The sequence below is a fragment of the Macadamia integrifolia genome, chromosome 12, assembly GCF_013358625.1.
Source record: "Macadamia integrifolia cultivar HAES 741 chromosome 12, SCU_Mint_v3, whole genome shotgun sequence".
Classification (NCBI taxonomy): domain Eukaryota; kingdom Viridiplantae; phylum Streptophyta; class Magnoliopsida; order Proteales; family Proteaceae; genus Macadamia; species Macadamia integrifolia.
Genome location: NC_056568.1, coordinates 23,925,571 through 23,952,636, shown reverse-complemented (window position 1 = coordinate 23,952,636; position 27,066 = coordinate 23,925,571). Strand labels below are relative to the sequence as shown.

At 37.9% G+C, this 27,066-nt stretch overlaps 3 protein-coding genes across 6 annotated transcripts; all 3 read left to right on the top strand.

Annotated features, from left to right (window-relative positions):
- Positions 1-210: 210 nt before the first annotated feature.
- LOC122058289 (S-adenosylmethionine decarboxylase proenzyme 4) lies at positions 211-1,618 on the top strand. The gene has a single exon (XM_042620904.1). The coding sequence runs from the start codon at positions 371-373 to the stop codon at positions 1,397-1,399; it is 1,029 nt and encodes a 342-aa protein (XP_042476838.1). The 5' UTR covers positions 211-370; the 3' UTR covers positions 1,400-1,618.
- Positions 1,619-4,925: 3,307 nt separating this feature from the next.
- LOC122058187 (protein ALP1-like) lies at positions 4,926-10,578 on the top strand. 2 transcript variants are annotated; one of them, XM_042620733.1, is made up of 4 exons: positions 4,958-5,180; positions 7,155-7,652; positions 7,746-7,971; positions 8,096-8,771. In XM_042620733.1, exons 2-4 carry the CDS (start codon positions 7,155-7,157, stop codon positions 8,560-8,562), a joined length of 1,191 nt encoding a protein of 396 aa, XP_042476667.1. In that variant the 5' UTR covers positions 4,958-5,180; the 3' UTR covers positions 8,563-8,771. The 2 variants fall into 2 exon arrangements, with proteins under 2 accessions (XP_042476666.1, XP_042476667.1); XM_042620732.1 differs by lacking the exons at positions 7,155-7,652; positions 7,746-7,971; positions 8,096-8,771 and adding exons at positions 8,878-9,209; positions 9,367-10,578 and having other exon boundaries at positions 4,926-5,180.
- A 4,174-nt stretch (positions 10,579-14,752) lies between these two features.
- Positions 14,753-23,734, top strand: LOC122056991 (auxin-binding protein T85). 3 transcript variants are annotated; one of them, XM_042618968.1, is made up of 5 exons: positions 14,759-14,956; positions 15,457-15,563; positions 16,140-16,343; positions 23,021-23,088; positions 23,286-23,734. In XM_042618968.1, the coding sequence occupies exons 1-5, from the start codon at positions 14,878-14,880 to the stop codon at positions 23,386-23,388; spliced, it is 561 nt and encodes a 186-aa protein (XP_042474902.1). In that variant the 5' UTR covers positions 14,759-14,877; the 3' UTR covers positions 23,389-23,734. The 3 variants fall into 3 exon arrangements, with proteins under 3 accessions (XP_042474903.1, XP_042474902.1, XP_042474901.1); XM_042618967.1 differs by having other exon boundaries at positions 14,762-14,959; XM_042618969.1 differs by lacking the exons at positions 23,021-23,088; positions 23,286-23,734 and adding an exon at positions 17,380-20,206 and having other exon boundaries at positions 14,753-14,959.
- Positions 23,735-27,066: the final 3,332 nt, after the last annotated feature.

Sequence of the window (27,066 nt, the reverse complement as noted above, 5' to 3'; positions counted from 1 at the left end):
ATATGCCAAATATATATATATATATATATATATATATATTAATTTTTTTTTTAAATGGGACTTCCACTAGAATACGCGTGGGGATGAATTACCGTTTTCCCGTTCCTGTCTCATGAAGATCTCACAAAAATAATAATCATCATCTCGTTCATTATGCCTGCAATCATTGTTCTTGGTTGCCTCACACGCATGCCCATGGCCCTCCTCTCACCCCCTCTCCTCTCCTCTCCTCTCCTCTCCCCTTATAAATCTCTTCCACCCTTCCCTCTCCTTTTACATCACTTCCTCACCAAAGTCTCTCTACTTTCTCTCTCTTAAACTACCAAGTAAGGTTTCCTCGAACTTGTTAAGGGTCTTCTTTCTTTCTTTCATGGCTATTTCTGGGTTCGAAGGTTTTGAGAAACGCCTAGAACTCCAATTCTCCGGTGATGATCCGGTGATTGGTATCGGGCTCCGGCGAATTGATTTTGAATCAATTGAGGAGGTCTTAGATGCTGTGCAATGTACCGTGGTATCGGCCGTTGGTAACCGATATTTCGATGCTTACGTTTTATCGGAATCTAGCTTGTTTGTTTACCCTACAAAGATTATCATCAAGACCTGTGGAACTACCCAACTTCTCAAATCAATCCCTCCACTCTTATCTCATGCTCATCATATGGGTTTAAGGGTATGTGGGTGCAGATATACTAGAGGTAACTTTATCTTTCCCCAAGCTCAGCCTTTTCCTCATAGTAGCTTTAGAGAGGAAGTGATGTACTTAGAACAAAGCTTGCCTGGTAACCTTTGTTACAGAAAAGCTTGTGTTATGCCTTCTAAGTTGCCATCACACACGTGGCATGTTTACTGTGCTAGTGATGAAGATCATGTGGTTGGAGAACAAATGGCTGATGTGTTCACCATAGAGGTGTGTATGACTGAGCTTGATCGGGTTCTTGCACGAAAATTTTACCGGCGGCCGGGAGATGGTAACTCCGGCGACGTGGCTGGAAGAGAGATGACTTCATTGACGGGTATTGGAGAGATCATTCCGGGTGGACTTGTGTGTGATTTTGCATTCGACCCATGTGGGTATTCCATGAATGGTATGGATGGGTCCCACTATTCCACGATACACGTGACACCAGAAGATGGTTACAGCTATGCTAGTTTCGAGTGTGTGGGGTCCACCGATGATGACGATAGGGAAGATATCGGAGAAATGTTGAAGAAGGTGGTACAGATTTTCCGGCCGGCGATGATGTCAGTGTCGATAACAACATGTGTGGGTCAAGATGTGTGGACACGTGTGAAGAATGCTCTTGAGCCACTTGGCTTGAGTTGTCGGAGTTGTGTGGTGGATGAGTTCCCAGCGGCTGGTAGTGTTGTGTTCCAAACGTTTACGACTCGCCGGAAGTAGCCGGGAAAGGTGAGTTCAAGGTAGCTAGAGATGGATATTCAAAAAAAGAGAGAAAAGAGAGGGAGTAGGTTAGTAGGGTTTAGATGTGAAATTCTTGTTGGGTTGGGAATGGGTGTCATGAGATCATGGATGACAGATGATGATGACGATGTGGAATTTCGGCATTCATGGGTGTTATCTATTATGGCTGGGTTGAGATTAGAGAGGTAAAATGGAAGGGAAGGGAAGGGAAGGGAAGGGAAGGGAAGGGGGGGGGGGTGGGGAGGGGAGGGGAGGAGATGATGTAGAAATTTGAATTGGTGGGATCATCATGATAATGCACCCCACTTAGGTGTGTCACGCCTAAGATTTTTGAGAACTTAGAGGGAGAGAGATGTGTAGTGGGGAGGAAGTGACTGAATGGTGTTTTCTTGCTTACTCCCTCCCTTATCTCTTTTGTCTTATAAAAGGTTAAAGGATGATACACTCCTTTGTTTTTTTGTTCTCTTCTATTTGTCATTTGTCATTTGTCATTTGTCCCTGAGTACCTCTCTCTCTCTCTCTCTCTCTCTCTCTCTCTCTCTCTCTACACAAATTCATGTTCCCTTCCAAAACTTTCACTGAAGTGAAGAAATTGTTGGGTGATCAAAGCTGGAGCAATCAAAAACCAGAATTTATTATTATTATTTTTTTATTTTTTTTTGAGTATTATGATCTATTAATTTGAGTTTTGGATTGATAAATTGGCAGTCTGATCAATTTCTATTAACCATATCTGATCCATCATGATTTATGTGCTAGGAAAATGAATGGCGATGTTTGGGATTTTTTCCCTTTAGTGGGTTTGAGCCGGGGTTTCATGATTGGAATTGACTGAGATTGATTTTGATTCTAACTGATCCATATGCCATTTCTAATGTTAGGGCATAATCTGACCCATTCTGGTCGATTCCTAACTGATTTTGATTGATCTGAATTAAATCGATCTAGGTCCTAATTCCATGTTTTGAATCCTTGGTCTCATTATTGCCTTTGCATCTAGAAACAATGTCTAGAAGTGGGTCTCATATCTTACTATAATCTTTGTATTTGAAAACCATATTTTCTGCTAATAAAACATGCTTGTGGTTTGCTAATTACAAGACAGGTTAGATTTTTTTGGATTAAATTATGTTTCAAACTGAGTTGTTCATGAAGGACATTGTTGAAGTGTTGCCCTTTATTAACATCTGGAAAGATTTTGGAAAAATGATGGCCACGCTGCCGGTATCATTAGTTTCTCACACTTTCGTTGTTGATACCTTTTTTTTTTCCTAATATATGGGTCTTTATACACCAACCATGTGATTCCCTCTCCTGTGATCTTATTGACTTGACGAGAGAGATTCCATTCCACATTGGCTGATCCCTTACCCAAAATATAACCATAAGGAGTGACACTGAAAAACACATGGGCCAGCCAGGAGGGGAACTGAACCCACCATCTGATTGGGCCCACTGGAAGATTTCTGGGGCAAACACTCTCCAGGCTGGGAGTCCAATTAACTATGTCTCCTTTTCTACCAAACCCATCATAACAATCCAAAAGGTTTCCGACGGTCAAGATCATCCAATCAAATGGCTGGAACACCACCATTAAATGGACCCATCTATGCATCAAATACACCATTTTTGATGATCAAATTTTATCATCATCTGATGTAGTTGATGTGGAGATAGGTTCTGGTTGTAATGTTGAATGAAACTGCCACCATTTCCGCCTTCTAAATGGGTGATATCCTAAGGCTATAGACCTAATTGGAAGGGAAGAAAATGTAGGACCTGATCTTAAAATAGACCCAATGCCCACTTCCAACCAAGAGTCAAAATTTTCCGACACCAACAATATGGACCCATTGCACCATCCAGAACAAGAGTTAGGGTAGCCCAATCTAATATGGGCTAATTTTCGGAAGTACATGTTAAACCCTTTAGGCTGTGTTTAGTAGTCAAGAGAAGAAAAGAAAATAAAAGAGTACAAAAACTGGTATTTTTTTCTTGGTTTAGGATATTCTCTTTGCACTTGGTATCTCTTCACCCAAAAGAAGATTCAACATTTGAAATTCAAAATTCCTCTTGGGAATTGTGAAGTTTTCATTTGTTCAAAAAAAAAAAAAAAAAATATTGCATAAAACACAAGAAAACATGAGAAAATTTGAAAACATAACAAGGCGAAAAATAAATGATTACACAATGATTTTCTATGTGTCTTTCTCTCTCATCAAATTCAAATTTTTTTTATTTTTTTCTTTTCTTTTATTTTCTTCTCTTGGTTACCAAACATACGTACTCTTTTTATTTTCTCACCATTTTATTTCTTTTCTTTTATTCTCTTGGAGTCCTAAATATGCTATAGGTGCCTTTTAGCTTGTGCTTCAAATGACTAACTTTTTTTTGTAGGTTTTAAGTATGCCTCCCCCCCCCCCCTGCCCTCTTTTTATCCAATTGTAAACTTTTACTTGGACAAAAAAAAAAAAAATTTTTTTTACTTGAATAGTAAGTACATGTATGTGTGAACAAAAAATGTAGTATGCCTACTTATGCTCTAAGTTTGAGTAAAAAATGATACTAGATGATTGATAAAAGCAAAGTTGTTGGGCTTAACCTAGCATTCTGGTTATTGGGCTACCACAACCCCCTCACTCTTATTTATCAACAAATTTTGGGCTCCCATTCAAATAATTGCAGGATTGATGGTGTAGGTAAGTAGAAGGTAGCATGCATGTGATTTCTGTCGCATGACATGCCAACTAGGTAAATTCGAACAATTTGGAAAACACAACCATGTATTGATAATATTTCAAATTTTGAACCCTAAATGACTAAATCAATGTATGGTATAATAATCCGATGTGGTTAGAGGCATTCTATATTTACATCACAAGAAGTTTTGGTAGTCACTTCCCTATATAGTATTATTCAATAGATGAAAATTTCCTAAATAGTCAAGTTAAGAACGCTTATCTTCTTCTTCTTCCTCCTCTCTCTCTCTCTCTCTCTCTTTATTTTTATTTTTTTGGTGTCCAGGCCTAGTCCCGCGGACCTATACTAACCCCACAACCTAGTCATACCATAGTTGAATGAAAAACATTCAACTTTCACTGAAAGCAGTGAAGAGCACTAAACACACTGTTTGAGTAAGGACACTTACCTAATTACCAAAAAAATCTACCTATGACTAATCAGATGGGGCCTAATTTTTTTGAATAGTTGGATCCCTAGGTCTATTAAAATGTCAAGTTTCAATCTAATTGGAGTTTGCCAAATGGTAAATTATTATAAAGGATCAAATATTTCCTAATTGTGCCCCATGAAAGGGTGAAATGTCATTTTTTACTATTAAATGTTTTAGAAATAAGGGATCTGGATGATTAAATTTCAAATTTTAAACTTGATCTCAATTATAAACCTTCCCACGTATTCTCACTTTGAAAAAAACTATAGTTCTGTTTGGATGCCAAGTAAAGAAGAGAAAAACAAAATTTTCAACTTGGTTGCTGTATAGGTAGGGTTGGAAGACTCTCGATAGAATTTAAAATTTAAATTCTTCAACCTTTCCTGACGAAATTTTCGTTGGGCGCTCAAATTTTATTTCTCGCGCTCAGACGATGAGAAAAACTCAATTCAAAACGAGAGAAATCACTGTGAGCGTCATCCGCGGAGAAGCAAAAAGCAGGGTTTCCTCTACTACCAAAATCAAGCAAGACACATCACTGATATAGGTTTCGATCTCTGATCAGGAAGCTCTTCTTCCACTGCCAAGGTTTGCTTCAATTTAGGTTTTATCTTTATTTGATCGATTACATAGGTTTGCTTCGTCTTTTGCAATCTTGGTAATTCCTTTCAGGTTCTCATTTTTGTTGTTTTTTTTTTTTAGATTTTTTGATCGATTTACGTAGGTTTGCTTCGTCTTTGCAATCTTGGGTTTTTTTTTTTTTTTTCTTAAGATATCTTCAAAAATCTAAGGAGTTACGGAAGAAGGTTTTCTTCTAATCTGTCTCTAGATCTTGAGAATGAAATAACCCCTGTTAGCGGTGCAGGGTTAACCCACTCATATTTGTCCAGCAGTAGAAACCCCCACTGTTCTGCATGCAATCGATTCCCCATTGCTTTTCAGCCCTTCCACAAACGCATAGTACATTCTCTGAAATCCGCTAAACCTTGAACTGGTTGAATTGCGATCACCATTGCAAGTGTTCATGGCTTGGTTTCACTACCTTTTGAAGAATTAACAAGGCATGTAGGGTAGAGGCGGGATGGGGGATCCCTTGGCCTGACACTACCTATTGTTTGGTTGTTTGGAGAGAAAAAGGGGGGGGGCGAGAGTTGTGGATGCCCCAATTGGGACACTTCGTGTAAACCAAATAGAACACCAGACAGGATTCTTTGCATGCCCAATTTGCATCCCTTGCTGTTTTCAGGTAGCATAGTCTGCCTATTCTTTTCTGTTCTTCAGCCAATCAGCCACCAAGCAATCTGGAATTCCCCCCTTTTTTTTTTAATTCAAATTCGCAATAGAAGGGCTGGGTCTCTTTCATGGCGGAAATACTCTAGTATCGTAGGAAATGCTTAAGTATTATAGGCACGCTTTTACATTTTCTTTAGTAATCACTGCAATGTTTGAGTGAAATTAGGAACCTATCTGAACCCCTAAGAATTGGAGGGCCTTATCTTTCATGAGGGAAACATATATTGGCAACTTGTAGTTTCTCAATAATACCTGTCTAGACTACTAATTCAGGGTTAAAATTGGAGTCCTATAGGTGGTTCAAGGTCTTTTATCTTCTTCTTTGATTAGATGGCTGCATCATTTTCTCTAAAACTTGTTCAGATGAACTGGAAAATGTCAAGGTAATCTTAGATACAGATTACCACATATTTGGTTCAATCCTCTACTCTAACCTTCTTTTGAAGCTATCAAAACTGAGATCAACTTTTTCCCCTGCTTTCAAATAAGGCTCCTCATTGACATTATCTGCCTCTCTTGTGGGTTCTGGGAGACAGGACTCCTACCTTTCACAATGGGAAAATCTTGAAACTCAGATTTGTCCCATGTGCCACTTACCGGACTTGCAGAGGATTAATGCCAGAATTAAAAAGAAGACCAGCAGAAAAGGGAGATCAATTAAAGAAGTTAGGGAAGAAGACTAAGAAATAGATGGAAGAATATATTGGGAAAAGAAGATGCAAGATATCAGACCTGAGGAGTGTTCAAAAGAGAGAATCAAACCAGACTAGGGGCTTTGGCAATAACCAACATATAAAACTATTTTTTTTTTCCTTTTTCAGAAAAATCAATTAAATTCGTGTAGGAATACAATCCTATTAGTCAAGACTAGATTGATCCTATTTTGGATTTCTAAACCAACTAAACAATGGTTCCTTCAAGTTGTGTAAACAAAGATAAAATTGACCAAATACTTGCTATGGAAGATTCCTAACAAGACTTAAACTCACGTACTTGCTATGGTAGATTCCAAGACTTAAACTCACTCACTTGCTCACCCTCAATCAAAACTCTACTACTACTAGACAACATACGACACTTAAGCAAACTACTATTTCCATACAAACCACAGACCCCATTATACGTATTTTAACTAAGACCCCAATATCAGTTCTATTGTTTTTGTATGTAATTATTGAATGGTATTGTTAGTTTGAACATCAATGTATTCCTACTATTGTGTGTTTTTTACCATGTTACCAAAATCATCATATCATATATATTGTACAGATGAGTCTTCAACAGAACACTATTGAATGGATGATGGCAAGCGCATTGGCATCTACAACGGCTATTACTGTGGAACTTACTACCATAGGCCCTCATCTTGAGAAACACTCTGAAAATGAACCCCCTAGGAATTCGTATTTGAAAGTCAGAAATTGTAGGAATAATGAGACAGTAGCCCAAAGTTGTAAAGACATGCTTCGAATGACTGATGATTGCTTTCATCGGTTCGTTCATATTTTTAGAGGAACTAGTAGATTAAATGATACTATTCATTGCAAGGTAGAGGAACAAATAGCTATGTTCTTACACATATTGGGACACAATGAGAGAAACCGATCCATTGTACACACCTATGAGCGATCTGGTGAGACTGTAAGTCGGTATTTTCGATTAGTGCTCGATGTACTCCTTGACATGCAGGATGATTTTATTCGTCCACCAAAGAATGAAACACCAAGCTATATTGCAAGCAACAACAAATGGATGCCTTACTTTAAGGTAAATTGTCCTTCTATTATAATATGTGAATAAAAATATGTGCATTTGTATGCTACATTTTCTTGCAATTCACAAAATAATTACTTTATGTAGGATTGTATTGGGGCTATTGATGGAACTCATATCCCAGTATCAATTGCACCCACATTTGAGAGTAGGTTTAAGGGACCAAATCAATGGCCATCGCAAAATGTATTGGCAGCATGTGATTTTGATTTGCAATTCACATTTGTACTATCTGGATGGGAGGGTTCTGCTTCAGATTCCAGAGTATTAGCATCGGCTATTTCTATGGAACATGGGATTGTTTGCCATGCAGGTAGATTTTCAACTCTAGTGTAATTATGGTTCAACATAAATAAATCAATACACTACATAATTTTATGAAAAATGTTACCACAACTCTACTTATGGGTGTTTTTTTTTTCCACCTCTTTTTGTAGGGAGATATTATCTTGCAGATGCTGGTTTTCCTCTCCTTAAGCATTTCATTACTCCTTATCGTGGGTTACGATACCATCTAAATGATGTTAGAGATCGTTTGCCTAATTTACCAAAAGAGCTATTCAATCATAGGCACTCATTGTTACGGAATGTCATCGAACGGGCATGTGGTGTTCTGAAGAAGCGTTTTGGCATATTATGTTCAAAGCCGGGATACTCATATGAAAGGCAGATTGACATTGTTCTAGCTTGTTGTATGGTGCATAATCACATTAGGAGAGTGATGCCAGATGATAGTCTATTAGGGGACGTGGATACTGATTTGAGTAGGGAAACTCCTGAAGTTTATGATCTTGTTGAAGTCCCATCTAGCAGTGCAGAAGAGGGTCATGAGGGTAGTAGGATAAGAAATGAAATTACAAACCTCTTGTGGAATGACAACCAATTTCAACAGTGTCATGGATAGATTTTTTTTTTTTTTTAATGTGATGTAGTAGTTGTGAACGCAAAATCTATTTGTTTTTGGATAAATCTTTTTGTTGTGATGTAAAAGTTGTGAACACAGAATCTATTTGCTTATGATTGTCATTGTAAGGGCTTGTTTTAAACATTGTGTGCGGTTGACATAAAAGTTCTCTGTGATTAAAAATTCCATTAAAACTTCTGTTCTGTGAATGATTATTTTCTTCTGATTGTCAATTTTGGAATTTTAATGAATGGTATCATGTTTTTTTTTTTTTTAATTTTGGTTAATAGCTATAACTTTTAATGTTTATATCAGGGATGGATGAATCTGACGAGCTAAAGGATAGGAAGAACATGCATTGGTCACCTGCTATGGACCGGTGTATGATTGAAACATTACTTCAACAAGTTCAAGAGGGGAAGAAATGCCCAAATGGGTTTAAACCCACTGCATACGCCGCGGCTGTGAATGCATTAAACCAACAATTCTCTTCCCGTCTTTCACGGCAACACATCATCAATCGCCTCAAAACTATGAAGAACACCCACAGAAAAGTGTTAGAGTTGATTGGTCGAAGTGGAATTGGATGGAATGATCAAACCAAAATGTTAGATGTTAGTGAAGAGCATTGGAAAGAATTTATACTGGTAATGGTTAAATACTTCACACGTACTTCATTTTACTCCTCTACCATCAGCATAATATATTCAAGTGTCAATGGAATACTTAGAAATAGTTTAATGTTTTACTCTTTTTAATGTTATACATTACTATGGCTAAATGTATCGACTTTTTCATCTCTAGAAAAATCCAGACATGGACAAGAAGCTTAACAAGAAGAGGTTTGAGTTGTTTGACAAGATGTGTGAGGTATTTGGAGGAGATCATGCAACTGGAGAGTGGGCAAGATCGCGGAAACGCTCAAGGGGTAGTTCTGAGGAGAGAGTACCTATGGACAATCTAAGGGGTAGTTCTGAGGAGAGAGTACCTGTGGACAGTCTAAGGGGTAGTTCTGAGGAGAGAGTACCTGTGGACAATCTAACAGGTAGTTCTGAGGAGAGAGTACCTGTGGACAGCCTAAGGGGTAGTTTTGAGGAGAGAGTCCCTGTGGACAATCTAAGGGGTAGTTCTGAGGAGAGAGTACCTGTGGACAGTCTAAGGGGTTGTTCTGAGGAGAGAGTACCTCTGGACAATCTAAGGGGTAGTTCTGAGGAGAGAGTACCTGTGGACAGTCTAAGGGGTAGTTCTGAGGAGAGAATACCTGTGGACAATCTAAGGGGTAGTTCTGAGGAGAGAGTACCTGTGGACAATCTCAATTCACCTTCGGACACTGAGGAAGACACTCAAGGGATTGGGAGAGGGTCAAAACTTGCATTGAGTTCCATGACAACTTCTCAACCAAAAAATGTGGGAGTGAGTTCAAGAGCAGCATCATCTGATCAACAAACAAATGAGAAGAAAAGGAAGAGGGTTGGACGTGTATATGCTAAAGAAATTAAAAATTTGGGGAAAAATGTTGGACGGATGGCTCAAGCATTCGAGCGTGCTGCACTTTCATTTGAGCGCACTGCTGCTTCAGTGGAGCGCACTGCTAATTCAGTTGTGGATCCATCAGTTGTATTAGCTTCTGTTCAGGAGGTGGAGGGTTTATCTGAGGAAGAAATAATTGTGGCATATGACTGTCTCTGTGAAAACGAGAGGAAGGCTAAGGCATTTCTTGCTCTACCTCCTAGGATGAGATTGGGATATCTGAAGCGTTATGTAGAAAATATTTAAATAGATGGATAAATATTATGGTTGGAAAATAGACCTTTTGATATATGGACAAATACCATGGTTGGAAAATGTACTTTTTGGTGTCAAGCTGGGTTAGGACTTCCTGATAATGATGTTTGGTACTTGATTGAGATAATTGCTGAGACAAACAGTATTGGCTACAAGCAATTTGTAAGTATCATTTTTTTCTTCTATTATGTCATTAGTGTTAATTAAATGCTATAGCCTAAATGTTTACTATGCTCTTTTGTTCCCTGTCTTTCCCTTTTGTTCAGAATGTGCTACAAAAGCTCAATGTTGTTCTTCCCATTTTTCTTTTTCTATGCTTAATGTTGTAAGTTTCTTTCAAGTGAATTGTTTGAAAAAAAAAAGATGCTTCTTTTCCCTTGTTTTTGAGTTCATAATTTGTGGGTTTGAGCTGCTATGGGAGTGTTGCATCTCCCATGCATGGACTGAAGTATATCCACAGGAGAAAGAGAAACAGCAGTTGGTCCAATCAAGCCCTTGTCCAGTTCCAGATTGAACCAGCCAACCAAGCCTTATGTGAGCCAACTGTGAAGCCCCAAAAAATTCCTATCGATACTGGTTTTTGTTCCATTGTGAGCTTGGTCAGCAAGGTTACAGCCGTGGGGAGGAAATTGGAATGTTTCTAGAAGAATGTTGACTTAAGAATAGTTTCCTTTTATATTTTATTCTCTTTGTTCAACTAAGTAGTTTCAGATTAGGATTAGGAAGGTCTTCATTGTCTTAGTTTCCTTTTAGTTATTCTTCTTGGCCAAGGAACTAAGTTTTCTTTTTCTATTACTTTCCTATTTTGTAAAGGCCTTCCCAGCCTATTTAAAGGGATCAATTGTAGTCATTGAGACAAGATAAGTTTGAGTTAATGAAATTGAAGGGTTTCTTCATGGCTGAAGAGTTGATTGAGTGGGTGAGACGCCTAAAACTTTGAGAGGGTGAGAGGGTGAGAGGCTGAGCCAACCTATCTTCTTCCCCCTTCTCATCCTTCAATCAATTTCTTTCCTCTTTCTTAATTTCTCTGTTTTCTGGTGTGTTCCAAGTTCCATCTGCAGGCTGATCATAAGCTTTTGAAATCAAACATCAATCCCTGTTGGTGCTGTTCTGTTCACACCCTGCGGCAGCCATTGGAGGGAATTTTCTGGGCAGAAATCGAGCACCCATATCTCCCTAACCAGTGGGACTTTGTTGCTGACACAGGTTTCTGGGGTTTTCATTATACATGGCTTGGTCCAGCTCTAGCCTGGTGTAAAAATACTCTTAAATGTGAGTGAAGAGAGTTATGGCCTTGTACCTGAGATATGCCTGAGATACAGAGAGATAGGGACCAGCTAGATTAGGTTCTACTGTTCCCAGTTTTCTCCTTTTTTCTGGAATTTTTTGCTCACCAGAGCAAGAGACCTATTGAAAAATATGCAGCGAATTAAAATTGAAATCTCCTCTCCCTTCTTTCAATGGAATACAACCCTATTGCTTTTGTTTTAGGTTATAAGTTCTAATTACAGTGCTCTACTTTTGGGTGTCACAGTACATGAATAAATGTTTTTTTTTTACTGTTACCAAATAGATTATTGATGGATCAAAAGTACAGAACTTTAAAGGACTTGGGTTTCACACCAGACCTTCTATAGGTGGTGATGGGTTGTGGGCATGGTTCACTACTCACAATCGATAAATGCATTCTCATATCTTGAATGGACTGTCTCTCAATCTGGGATCCTACATTTCTTTAACAGCTTTAAGCTTCGAAGATTGCTATGAAGAGCTTAAATACTATTGAACAGTTAAAAACTCCATGGCTGTCCCTTTCATTATGTTCCTCGAAAGAGGAATGAGATCCTCTCAAGTTTGCCAGCCCCTCCATAGCACATCAGATAGTTGGGGTTTGGGAAGCACTTGCGTTGCATGCCTGCACACTGAAGGGGCAGGCAAACTCGAGAGGATTCGAGTCCCTCTTTCGATGCTTTCAAAGGCTAGTTGGGGTTTCGCATTAGTACATTGTTTTGGAGGTAATGCCTTTCATATAAGCTTGTAGGTGTTGTAAGAAAAATGGAATTATAGAGACTGTTTTAATGTTTGTTTGGCTTTGTCTAAAATATCATGATGTGTTGGATGGTAAGAATGATCCAATTGGCTCAGTGTTTGGCTCAGGAGACTGCATTTTGGGGAGCAATCAGCCAATCTACCACTGCCAATTGGGTGGCCCGATCTATTGTGACACATGAACCTGCCACTAGGGATGTTAATTTATGACCAGAATAGAGAACCGGACCAGAAATGGCCCACCCATTAACTTAATGGTCCAGTTTTGGATCTAATTTTTGGAATCAACTACCTTATTGGTCCAAGTTGGTTTCATACACTACAAATTCTCTTTCTAGGTTTTTGTGGTTACTCTCTTTTCCAGATCTTTCCTTGGACAGGAAATGAAGTTTCTTGAGTTGAAGGCTTGATACGCTCTGGAAGTTCCTATTTCTTTTAACAATCGGAGTTTATAGGAGGAGCCTAGTTAACAATCTTGAATCTTAAGTTTAGTTTTGTTTTTTGTTTTGTTTTGGTTTTTTTTTTTTTTTTTTTAGACCATAATAGTGCTTGGGACCGATTAAGAATCAGAACCGTCTATCAATTAGTTAACGATCTTGGATCTCAGGTTTGGAACTGATTAGTATGTTGGTCCGATTTTGGTCTTGAATGCTTAGGGTCAGAACCATTAAGGAGCTAGATTGATAGCCCAGAACGGGACCAATTTATATCCTTACCTGCCACCAAAATCATGGCCATTGGAGTTTGGAACTTTTTTTTTTTAGATGCTAAGAAAAAGAAATTTTTAAAAATAAACACATATAAATAAATCATTGTGTCATCTTGATTATTGTCTTATTGTATTTTTCTTTATCTTTTCTTTCTTGACATAAACATAGCCATTGATAGCTTTTCTTTTCCTTTTTTTTATGCCACTTAAACACATATGCATTCAAAAATTATTTTTTTTTTTTTTTTTTTTTTTCTCTATCAACCAAGTCAAAATGAAAATTTCCTTTTTTATTTTAACCAAATGTTTGGATGCGAAGAAAAAGAAAAGAAAGAACTTGTTGAAAGAGAAAAGATCCATAAATTAATCATCATGTCGTCATGAATAGTCTTATTTATGTTTTTCTTTCTTTTGCTGACATCTAAACATAATTTAGAAATGTTTTTATTTTCTTTTCTTGAAATCTAAACACAACATAAACTTAACACGTGAGTAAAGATAATGGTGCACTGTAGTGTGAGAAATACTTCACATGCAAATATGGAAGAGAATTCCCTAAGGCTATGTTTGGTAGCCTAGAGAAGAAAAGAAAAGAAAAAAGAATATAGAAAAGAAAAGAGAAGGAATGGTGATAAAATAAAAATAGTATGAATGTTTGGTTACCAAGAGAAGAAAAGAAAAGAAAAAAAATTCAAAAAAGTTTGAATTTTAAGAGAGAGATAGACACATAGGAAATCATTGTGTAATCATTCATTTTTGTCTTATTATATTTTTATATTTTATCATGTTTTCTTGTGTTTTTGGCAAGAAAATTTTTGGGAAAGCAAAAGAAAATTTCACAATTCCCAAGAGGAATTTTCAATTTGAAAAGGGAAATCTTTTCTCGGGTGAAGACATACCAAGTGCAAAGAAAAATTTTTAACCTAAGAAAAAAAGTACAAAAAATTTACCTTTTTTCTTTTATTTTCTTGGTTACCAAACATAGCTTAAAAGTTATTGTGGCCTTACACCAATGTAGGGGCCAATGGGAAGGCGTGTGGAAGCATTAACAATGATAGTGTAGAAACAAAACACTAAAATGATGTAGAAGATAATGGGAGAACAAGAACAAACAATGCACATAGGTTTACGAGATTCGACAAGATTGCCTACGTATTCGGTGAGATGAGATCCTACTTCATTATCAATGGAGACTAGAGTTACAGCGCTTGTCCTCACACCTCTCAGTATTGCTTGCATTACATAAAAAGAAACATTACTACAAATATATAACAAAAAAATCCTAATCTGAAAAGTACAAAACTGCCATCAAATAAAAAATTCGAGAGGAGACTGTGCCCCTCTACACCCCCATCCTACCTGTCGAGGCGCCTGCACCACTACTCCACTACTTCTTAGATTAAATTATGGCGGAATACACGACATCGTACACTAACAGATAGGATTTCTCCCTTTTTATGGGGGGGGGATCATTTCGTCCATACTCCATAGTGTTTGGGCGCAGAGGTCACACTAGCTTTGAGGCTTTTTTTTCCGATGAAAATATATGTTAATGTTGGTCTATATGGGAAAAATCCGCACATTACCCCAATGGCCATTCGTGGAGAAAAAAAGTTTCATCAATATGGGTTTATATATTTACACTTGGGAAAGAAGTTTGCTTCGCTGCCATTGTATAGATTGGAGAGAAATAGACGGCGAGCGACTGTTTCGGAATGCCATTTCATATAAGTATGAGAAGCACGAAGAACATTCAAGACTAATTGCAGGAAATGAGCGGACTGTCCATTCTTTTTCTCGTTTCTCTTCTTTTCTCCAATGTCATCGAAGCTTCAATCTTCTCCGCCAATGGTGGTATCTCTTTTTTCTCTTTATTGCTATAATTAAGTTCACTTTCCTCTAATCTTTCCAATTTAAATTTTCTCAATGCTTAGTATTGCTCTTTAGAACGATTGCAAGAAAACAAAAGATGAATCTTGTTATTTCTTCTATCACCAAAAAAAAAATAAAAAAAAATTACTTACTGGTTCTTGATCATTAAAATTTGCATGGATTCGGGATCTCATCCCCCGGGGGTGGGTGGATTGGCGGATAGTCATCTTGATTGGATTTAATTTGGGAATCTCGTTTACTTGAATTCATGAAGTGATGCTTCAAGATGGAATCGTTTTAGGTCATGACTGCTTTTTCTAATATTTATTCACGTTGTGGTGATCACTCCAATGGGTCGCCAAGATCTTAAGCAACAAGATGTATTAACAGGCAGGGGGTGGGGGGTGGAACCGAATGGAGCATAGTTTTGTTAACCTGGATATTCAGAAAGGGGATAATTTCTTATGTTAATGATGTAGGAGTACCTATTGTGAGGAACATCAGTGAACTTCCACAGAGTAACTATGGGAGGGGAGGTTTATCTCATGTTACAGTTGCTGGCTCACTTTTGCATGGCTTCAAAGAGGTATACTTCAAGCCATTGTGATTTTTTTTTTTTTTTTGTCTATATTGATCTCTTTATTTTTTGTTTCTTCCTGATAATTTTATTGGGAGCTTCTTATGAGTTACTGCTACTTACACACAGCTGCCATTACTGCTATTTCTTTTTAATTTCATTCACCAACTTTGTGTAACTAGGAGACCCTGTCAACCTGAAATTTTATATATAACATTGCTTATCCAAGTTTACTGGAGCTGAGATGAGGTACAAAATAGGGTTTCTGAGTGAATCTTACCAGAATATGGTGGTGTTTTGTTGTTTTATGTGACCCAAATTTGTATTCCCAATGGCAAAACCTTAACCAAACTTGATGACTGTATCAGAACCTAACACCTGATGTAGCCATGATTCTTTGCTAAATCCCAGAATTGAATGTGGGTAATAACTATGAAGCATTTCCTTTCTGCTTTTGTGGACATTGTTGCAGTTTGGTAGGTCAAATGGATGCAATGAACTAGTTGTAGATGTTGTATTTTGATCCATGTATGGCACCACTTTTTCCTGTTTGTTAGTAGGTGATATTTCCTGTCTCCATTCCAGGTTGAGGTATGGTTGCAAACATTTGCTCCAGGATCAGTAACATCAATTCATAGGCACTCATGTGAAGAAGTGTTTATTGTTTTAAAGGGGAGTGGCACTCTCTATCTTGCCGCAAGTTCACATGAGAAGTATCCTGGAAAGCCACAAGAATATCACATCTTTCCAAATAGCACATTTCATATACCTGTGAATGATGCTCATCAGGTAAAACTTTCTAGAGTAAAATCTCTAGTTATAGTAGTAGAAGTACCTTTTGGAACTTCATTTACTTAGTCATAATTGAAACTTTGTTGTCTACTACTATCGTTTAATAGTTAATAAAATGTTTTACAAATACAAGACATTTGGAACTGACGAGTATGCAAGTAAACAATGAATATCTAATTTCAAGAAAGTAACAGCCAAAGCCCCATATGGAATAGATAGGCCTTCCAAAGGTCCAAAATTTGTACCTTGATATAATTATGGTCTATATTCCTTCTTGGATTCAGATTTCCCGATTCCATGCCTTCCTTGGCGATCCTCTGATGCCTCTTAGCCATTCTGCACATGGAAGCAAATGAATAACTGTGAAGCTGAGGCTGTCAAACCGTGTCTAGGGCTTTCAGTGGTCGATCTGCTTAAAAAGTCAGTCCTGTCATGGAAACTAATCCTTCTTTCAGTATGCATTTCATTGACTCTTAACACCAATACAAACAATGATCTCTGTTATTTTTCAATCGTTTCTTCAAGCATTCATTGAAGCCACAACTCCACTTGGAAAGATTGAGAAACTGGGAAAGGAGGTTTTTACTTTGAATTTTAGGTAGGCTAGATGAGGATTCTATAAGTCCAGTCCTATTTTGAGTCCATTTCCTAGTCAGTTTATGTTTCCTTATTAAGAATTGATTTAGGCCTTTCCTTATTAGAGTTTATGTTTTTCAGTCATCTAAGTTCATTAGGGGCTACAACCTTCTACATGAATTTTGATTAATCAGATTTTGGCTTGAGCCTTTTCTTTTGCTTATGAGAAAGAATGCATGCTGTGAGACTCAGTTAAGGGTGAAAAATCCTTGGTTTCAGTGTGATTCTGATCTAAGACTGCTGGTGGGAAGCCAAAGGTCACATTCTTCCTTTCTATTTTCTGTTTTTCTTCTTCAATTAAGTGTTGTTTCATCTGTCATTTATCAAGCTTGCTGAAGACTGTTTTAATCTGAGTTTGGTGTGGAAGATCATCTTTTTAAGTTGCTATCTGATGCAAGGCATCCATCTGATCCAGCAATCAGCCGCTCAAAGAGATCTGACCAGTACTTTTCCAAGAAGTACACTCTCGAAAGGCTGGCCAGCCCAAGTCCAAGATCAGCCCCATTGCCTAGCCTTCATATAATAGTCAAATTCTGGCTAGCAGAGTCCATCTTCTAACAGTTTCTTTAATGCCTTTTCATCTTCCAAGGCAGCATTAAGTGCCTTCCCATTATCAGTTTTTATGTCTTGGGGGCAGATTTCTATGGCTAGGATTTGTAATCTATATATGGGAAATTCCAAAGGGGTTTTGGAATTCTAAGATTATCTTTAATGTTATTGTGCTGTACTCAAGATTTCCACACTATATAATGCAAATCCTGGCTGCTTTCAAAGTCAACCAATGAATTTTCAAGTATATTATTTGAGTATTTTCTCGGGTGACTCAAGAGGGCTTATGTAAGACTCCTATTTCTATGGCTAGGATTTGTAATCTATATATGGGAAATTCCAAAGGGGTTTTGGAATTCTAAGATTATCTTTAATGTTATTGTGCTGTACTTAAGATTTCCACCTCTATATAATGCAAATCCTGGCTGCTTTCAAATTCAACCAATGAATTTTCAAGTATATTATTTGAGTATTTTCTTGGGTGACTCAAGAGGGCTTATGTAAGACTCCTACAGTGGGGCACTAGTGGGACTTTAGTTTTCAAAGTTATCTTACTATGTTCAACATTCAGCCATTGTAATCCATCACCATTTGCACTATTACCACACTCATCCTTCAAACACCAACACAGCAGGATCAGAACTGAGCCAAATCTGACCACAAGCTGTCCAACACCTACCGCTATTCTCTACCAACTTTCGATCTTGGCGTGCTGGACCTTTAGGCCGGCACCAAATTGGTATTATAGCCACGTCTGGTCAAGAGAATAATCCTCAATCAACCGAAGAAAATTCTGTTATCATGAAACAGATTCTTGACTCCATACAAGCCTTACATGCTCGAATGCTAGCCTTGGAGCGGCGACAGTCTTCTGCCTGACAACCTCTAATCGTTAGTATGGATACAGGAAGTGATCATTCATCCACCACCAGCTGGTTCCTACAATGCTAGAAGAGTTCCTTTGAGAACTAGTGCATATGCACCACCACCACCATGTCATCCATCAACCTTCGAAGGGCACATATGATCATATTTTAGTCGGAATGCTGTTCATCCTCCTCGACAAGATGACACACATAAAGTCAAGATGGAGCTGAAAGAATACAATGGGAAGCTTATTCCCCAGGTATCTATTAACTGGATTAATGTTGTTGATGATTATTTTGATGGTTTGAAATGCCTGAATTGAGAAAAATCAAACTCGTCAAGACCGAGTTAATTGGTCCTGCTTGAGAATGGTGGAAAAGGCATGAAAATAGAATGCTTGCAAAGGGTACTCCCATCACAACATGAGAAGAAATGAAGGATGATCTGAAGGACAACTAACTTCCTCCTTCCTTTGTTGACCCACTCCATAATCAATTCAACACCTTCCAGCAAGGTACCCTATCTGTAGCTGAATACACGGAACAATTTACTTCTTTACTCTCCCATTCTGGTATTGAATCCAGTGATGCTTGACTCATGTCCAAATTCAAGTTTTGTTTGAAACCTGAGATTCGAAGAGCTATGGGGACCACTAGCCTTTATGACATTAAGGATTGTTGCCAAAAGGCCCTGGAAGCCGAAGATTTGTTAAAGTTACCCTCGGGGTCTTTTGACACCCCAACCAGAACCAGAGATTACAGGAAGTCTGTTTACAACCGGCCTCTCAACAATAGGCCCCCTCACTTCTCAGGTACTACCCCTGGAAATGTTGACAAGTAGAAGTCTCCTATGCAAGAAAGTAGCAAAGTCCCAAACTGTTATCACTGCAATCAGCCTGGTCATTTTGCTAAATCTGCCCACAAAAAGAATGGCGTGCTAATATTTCTGTGACTGAACCTTAATCTGATGATGATTTCGAATTAATGATGCTTTACCCCTTATCCCTAGATGACGAGATGAGCATGTCCTTGTCAACAAGATCCAAGATGAAGATTTGGAACCTTGTGGTTTATATGTTGTTCATCGTATCCTAGTGGCTGAAACCAAAGGTGAGGATTGGCGGAAGCAATGTATTTTCTACAACAGAATGGCCTGTGGATCCAGAGTACCACAGTTATTGTTGATAATGGTAGTTGTGTTAACGTTGAATCTCAAGGATTTCTTGCAAAAAACAATCTCCAAGCAGAAAAGCATCCACAACCATATCAAGTATCACAATAGTGGTCAATGAAAGATGTTCAATTCCTCTTAAGTTGGGTTATTATGAAGAAGATGTTTGGCGTGATGTCATCCCTATGCGTATGATAGATGTCCTACTTGGCCAACCCTGTATTTTAGGACAATGATGTAGCACTTGGCGGCAAAAAAATATTTGCTCTTTTAAGTATTGAGACCGGCCATGTTTTGGCCTTGGTCACCAAGGGATTTACCCCCACCCCTGCACAAACTTACCCTAAGTCTATCAAGACTTTGTTGAATGATTTTTGAGATCTTACCCGATGAGTTACCTCCAATGATGCTATTGACATTGTGCTAGCAGTTTTGCCAAATCTGCCCACTTACATTTTGAGCCCTATGCAACATGTGGAGTTGAGGAGGCAAGTTGATGATTTATTAAAGAAAGGCTTTCTCCAAGAAAGCATGAGTCCTTGTGTTGTTCCAATACTTCTCATCCCAGAGAAGGATGGTTCATGGCGAATATGTATTGACAGTCGAGCTATCAATAAGATCACCATGAATTACATGTTTCATATTCCTCGGTTCGATGATATATGCTTTCCAACTCCAACATCTATTCAAAGATTGATTTAAAGAGCAGATATGATCAAATCCGCATTCGTCTTGGAGATGAGTGGAAAAACAGCCTTCAAAACCAAAGATGGACTTTATGAAAGGAAGGTTATGCCCTTTGGGCTTACCAATGCCCCTATAACTTTTATGAGGCTGGATTGTCTTCATGGGCTACCTGAGTCTATTGTTTCGGATTGAGATGTCAAATTTATGAGCTATTTATGGAAGACACAGTGGTTAAAGACCAACACCAAATTGAAGTTCTCAACAGCATTCCATCCAGAAACTGATGGACAAACAAAGGTTATCAATTTGAGTTTAGGCACTCTCATACGATTCTTAGTGAGAGATTATGAGAATACGTGGACATACATCCTTGATATTGCTGAATTTGCTTACAATAGTTTGGTAAATCAAGCCACTGGATGCACCTTTCAAAATTCGCCGAACATAGGTCGGGTCAAGCGAGGGTTGGTCGAGCTGACTTTCGTTTCCTCTATCCAATGGGAGGAAGAGAAGCTGACTCAGCCTGTTCTAATTGACCCGGTCACCACTCCGACTACTGCTTTCACTATTCCTTAAGGCCGATGCAAACCCCTACTCTCCCTTTGAATTTGTGCTTGGAGTTCAGCCAAAATGACCTATTGACTTGGTCCGCTTCCCTCACATGCCTGAATCAGCATCGAAGCCAATGAGTTCATTAAGCACATCACTGAAGTACAGGCTGATGTAAGACGATGAATTGCTCTTAGCAATGATACCTATGCTGCAGTCATTGCCGTCTGGTGATGTTTAAGCCTGGAGATATGGTTATGGTTCGCATTCCTACTGAGAGAATTGGGTCTGGAACCTACCACAAGCTGAACCCTCAGAAAATGGCCCCCCTTCAAAGTTCTAAAGAAGATTGGCTCAAATGCCTATGTTCTTGAGTTATCCCCGAACATGAATATTACCAATGTATTCAATTTGGCCGATTTGACACCTTACACGGACCACCACTTGGATGAATGCAACACTGGGCATTCTTTTTGAATTCAACAATTTAAATCTCTTCCGAAGTAACACATAAAAGATGTTATGACTCGTAATGGCCGGGGCTTCTATTATAAATTTCTTGTGAAGTTGAAGGACTATTCGACGACAGATCTCACTTGGATCCATACCAACAACTTCAAGCGGATCGTCCTGGATATTTATGACCAGTACATGTCTCTTTTACATTCATTAGAGACAAATGTTTTCCACCCGGGGAGAGTTGATGCATGGCATCCATCTGATCTAGCAACTGGTCCCTCTAAGAGGCCTGACCAATACTTCTCCAAGAAGTCCATTCGAAAGGGAGGCCATCCTAACTGCCGAAGTCTAAGATCAGCCCCACTGCCTAGCCTTCTCATTATATAGCAGTCAAGTTCTGGCTAGTAGAGTCCATCTTCTAGCAGTTTCTTTTATGCTTTTTTATCTTCCAAGGCAGCAGTACATGCCCTTCCATTATCAGTTTTCTCTGTCTTGGGAATAATTTACTGTCTTGGGGGCAGATTTCTATGCTTAGGATTTGTAATCCATGTATGAGAAATTCCAAAGGGGTTTTGGAATTATAAGAGTTTTTTTGATGTTATTGTGCTTTACACAAGATTTCCACCTCTATTTAATGCAAATCCTGGCTGCTCTCAAAGAGTAACCAACGAATTTTCAAGTATACCATCTGAGTATTTTCTTATGTGACTTAAGAGGGCTTAGATGAGACTTCTACAGAGGAGCAGTAGCGGGACTCTAGCTTGACTAAGTTATCTTACTATCTTCAACATTAAGCCATCATCGTCCATCACCATTTGCAGTATTTCCACCCTCATCCTTCGAACACCAACACAGCAGGATCAGAACTGGGTCAAATCTGACACAAGCTGTCCAGCATGTATCCCTATGGCGTGCTAGACCTTTAGGTTGACACCATTGTCATAGAGCTATAATATTGAGGTTTGAAGACTATCAGCCGCTCTAGTTTGAGCCTCTTTTCCTGTAAACGAGATTGGCCGTATTGGAGAATCTGTCCATCAGATTTCTCCCATCCTTTGGGGTTTAAAGCATAGTTGTTAAGGTGTCACCTAAATGTCCAGGCGGTTTTGTTGGGGTCCAGCCGTCCAGGCAACTATCGCGTTAATGTAAGGCGCTAGCCTGGCTAGTCTGGTCTGACACTTACTTATGCCAAACTCAAGTTGGTGTATTTGGGCAGATTATAATCTCCCAACACTTAGCTGCACTGGACAATCTCTACACTGCTTTACCAAAAAAAAAAAAAAGACAATTTCTACACTGCATGTTTGAGTATTTCCAGTATTATGCTAATGACATCATAGCCTTCAACAACCGGAAGACCTTTGTAGAAAGGTTTTGTTTACTGCTTCACTTGAATCTTTCTCCCAGAAGGCACCCTCCTGATTCTGGAACCATTGCCACATGTGTCAAATGGTAGGAATGTGAACAATATCATCACAATTGTCCATTACATGAACACCTTAGTGGGCATGGAAAAAGGATTCTCCCACCCCACCCCATCCCCACCCTCCTTCAAAACAAGAGGTAGGCTGGCTCTTTTCTGTTTTACAAAATCATTATATGTGGATAGCTATTGAAAATTCAAGTTTATTTAATTATGGATATATTTCCGGTTTTTCTGATTGACCTTAACTTCTGTGGTTATAGAAATTTATTTAAAAAACTAAAAGAGGTTAGATAGTGATACTTATCTGGGATTATCGGTTCAAATATTGCAGATCCAGAACGCAAATGAAGCTGAGGACTTGCAGGTGCTAGTTGTTATATCTCGTCCACCAGTCAAAGTGTTAGTATTCTCTATTCATGTTCTATTTTTGCTATTAATAAATTTCTCACCAGATTGTCCCTTGGTGACCTCGTGGCTTTCTGATCACTACCTAATTGTAATAGCTTGTTGGTCTTCATTTGAATGTTGTCTTTGGGTGATGAATATTTTGTTTCTTATGGTGGTGGTCTAAATTTTTTGTGTTATCTGCTGTTCAGGTTCATATACGAGGACTGGTTCATGCCCCATGTTGCAGCCAAATTGAAATTCCCCTACCACTGGGATGAAGATATCTTCCAATCACCCAAAGATGAGTTGTAGTCTGTCATGCTACCTCAGCATATTGTCATGGATGCGGTTTGCCGCTGGGGTTTTCAATACTCAACTCTAAGATTGGAAGTGTTCGAGGTGACTTAAACCAAGCAAGATAATATATATTTCTTGGATTAATAGTTGTAGAGAAATAGGCTTCCATGGGAACAAATTGTGAGTGAGGAGAGAGGGGGGGAGGGGGGGCTGTTGAATCTTCTCAATTTTACATATTGGACTTGGAACTGTTTGATGTAACCAATTTTTACCCTTTTCACCGCTCTTTAGTTGGTGTGAATATGTTGGATGTAAATGAAGAAATTACGACTATTTCCACTGAGAAGAACGATTGTTGCTATCTTGGTTGTGACATGTGAGACATGGTTTCAAATGATTTGAGTATCCTTGTTTTTCTTTGAAAATTTGGATTTTATTTACATTTTTACCCTTGGTCTGTTCTGATACAGGATCAACCTGGAATCAGTATCGCAACGTGCCGATTCAGACAATCCGATACCCTTTTTTTGAACCATGGTTGCACGGCCAATATTTGACCTAATACAGGATTTTAAATTTAGAGATGTTCAACTACATCAAAACACCTTCAACTACACTCTTAAATAGGTAGAATGGTCTTTCTAGGAACAAGATCTCAAGCACCTGAAAATTGTAATCAGGAGTTTAACTAGTGATTTGGTGATTAAGAGAAGGTTCAACACTAAGCTAGATCAATATAGGACACAAGAAAATAGAAATAATAAGAATACGGATTGATTTTTTCTTCATCCACACCAATGGTGAATTATTGGATTCTACGTTTATAATTAATTTCCATCCCTTCTTGTTCTTGGCGGCTGGAAATGCCCAGTCCGATTAAAGGGTCGGATGGGGTGGTAAAGAGATTCCAACTTCACCATGGGTGGAGAGATCTCTTCTTGTTCTTGGAAGGAAATGCCCTGTCTAATTGATGTGGTGGTAAAGAGATTCTAACTTCATGAAACGGGTTCCTTAGAATATAAGGTTGCGTTTGGTAGTCATCTGAAAATACGTTTTTGATGTTTTTTTCGTTTTATTGGAACAAGAAAATGGAATCTTTCGTTTGGTGTCCACGGTTCAATTTCCAATTTTTTTAGACAAATTGGGTAAAAAAAAAAAGAAGAGAAATTTGAGTTTCGTTCCAAAATTGAATTTTGACACAAAAACAGAAATTCTAGTTTTGACATGAAACATCGTTTCTAGAACAGAATAACTACCAAATACAGCCTAAGTGTTTTTTACATTTTTTTTTCTATTTATAGGATCAAGAAAATGGAATCTTCCATTTGGTTCATTTTTTTATATATTTTTTTAAACGAACTAGGTAGAAAAAAAAAAAAAAAAAGAGGAGAAATTTGAGTTTCGTTCTAAAATGAAATTTTGACATAGAAACGAAAATTTTTGATTTTGACACAAAACATCGTTTCTAGAACAGAATAACTACCAAACGCAGCCTAAGTGTTGACATTAAAAACTACATTTTAGTTGAATTGAAAGAGGTCTTGGTAAGTCTTTTTAACGTCTCTCCCCCTCCCAGCCACTCAAGCTCCTCGACAAACCCCCACACCACCCCCGCCCCCCCTCCCCTCCCCCACCCCACACCCACACCCACACCCACACCCACACCCACGCACCCACCTTTTTTTAAGACTGAAATGGAAAACAGACCTTTCCTTCCTCTTGTATATATTTATTGTTGGAGCAAGAAACATGTATACATTTTGTTATTAGAACCATTATCTGGATCAAGGAAGTTGCATCAGTCATGGAGAATGGTTCTTTCATTAGAGGGAAAAAAATCAATATAACAGCCATGAGCAAAGGTTTTAAAGGACCTACAAAGTAATGAATATCACTCATCCCACTTACACAATCTCTTATGGTGATCTGATGTTATAACTGGGCTCTTGGAATAACAATTCTCATTCTTATTATTTATCTCTTTCTTTTATTGACGAAGATATGAAATATCCTTTTTCAGTCACACCAAGGATTAGATCCTATGATTGAAAAGATTCCTTTTTCACCACGGTAAAGGAATCTCGGTACTTGTATTGGTTCACATTGATCCCTAGGATATTTCTTAACGCTTGGGGCTAGGGAATTGACATGCCATGTAACACGTTTTCTTAATGGAGCATTACCGTCAAAACACTTGGTTTGGTTGTCTTGTGGTAAATTTGGGTTTGTTTGCCATGTAGTATAGTTTGTTGGTGCCCAACTATTTTTAGAGAAAATTACATGATTACCCATTTTTGGGTTTCCTTTTATAAAATTACTGACCAAAAGTTTCAGAACAAAAACACTCAAAATAAAGTTTAGATTTACAAAATTACCCACTCAATGTTTCAGTTAACAAAAATACCTAAAATCAGGTTTAGGTTTATAAAACTACCCACTCAAAGTTTCAAATTTTCTATTTTATTTTTTATTTTTTAAGCCACTAAAAGTTTCAGTTAATAAAAAAAATCTAATTGTATGTGGAAGATGAAGGAAAATCACTATTTTTGGTAATTTTATAAATCCAAACCTGATTTTGAGTACTTTTGTTAACTGAAACTTTAATTGGGTAATTTTGTAGAGGGAAACCCAAAAGTAGGTAATCATATAATTTTACATATTGTTGGTATCATTATCTATTTATGAGATGAATATTTATACAATTTGACATTGTCACCGATGATGTTGTTTATCAAAAAGAAAATGTATTCAAATGATGTTCTGTGAATGGTTTGAAATAATTAATTTTCTTTTAAAGATTTGGATATAATTGAAAAAAGAAATGATTCTTTGAGCTGCCAAGGTAGGGTGCACTAGCATCCTCTCTCTCTCTCCACTTGAAATGATCTAACCATCTTTTTATATACAAAAACATTCCATCTCATCTCATCGGTGCACTCTACTATGCCGCTTGCTCAAGAACCACCTCATCTGAAGAAAATATGAATAAATTTCGCAAGCATGTCAGGTTTTTTTTTTGTGTGAAAATGACATGTTAGTTATTACAAATGGGTCATTAATTTTTTTTGGTAATGGTCATTGAATTTTACATCATGCAAATCCAAGGAGATCTTTATCTATCCAATGAGCAAATAAAAAAAATTATTTATCAAATGAGAATGGTCTTGTAGATGTCAAACTCTTGGCGTCTTTTTTTTTTTTTCTTCTTGTTGAGGGTGTGTGGAGGGTAAAAGTTGGGGTCACGTACATGTTGGGAACATCTTTAGATTATTCTTTTTTCTTATTTCCAATTATTACGCGATTTTCATAAAATATCATGTTCAGAGCACACATGTGAAATAATTAGATCTTACCAAAGGACAAATGTATTGTATTAAAAATAAAATAAATAATTGGTTACAAATTATTTGACTTGTAGATGCCACTATGCATTCACATACACGTAAGACCCAATTCTTCTTGGACCCTATTTTGATACAAGAAATATATGGGTTTTACTTCATTCGTTTTTTGATAAGGAAATATATGGGTTTTTCTAAAGGTTTGAAAAACATGACCTCCACTTCTCACATTTTTAATTTGCGAAATCTGAAATTGGGTTAGTTTGTAAATACAGTGGAATTGGAGGGTTTTTAAATAAAGGGAGTAGCAGGACAGGGATACCTCAATTCTCTACTCTGTTTTTGAGGATCT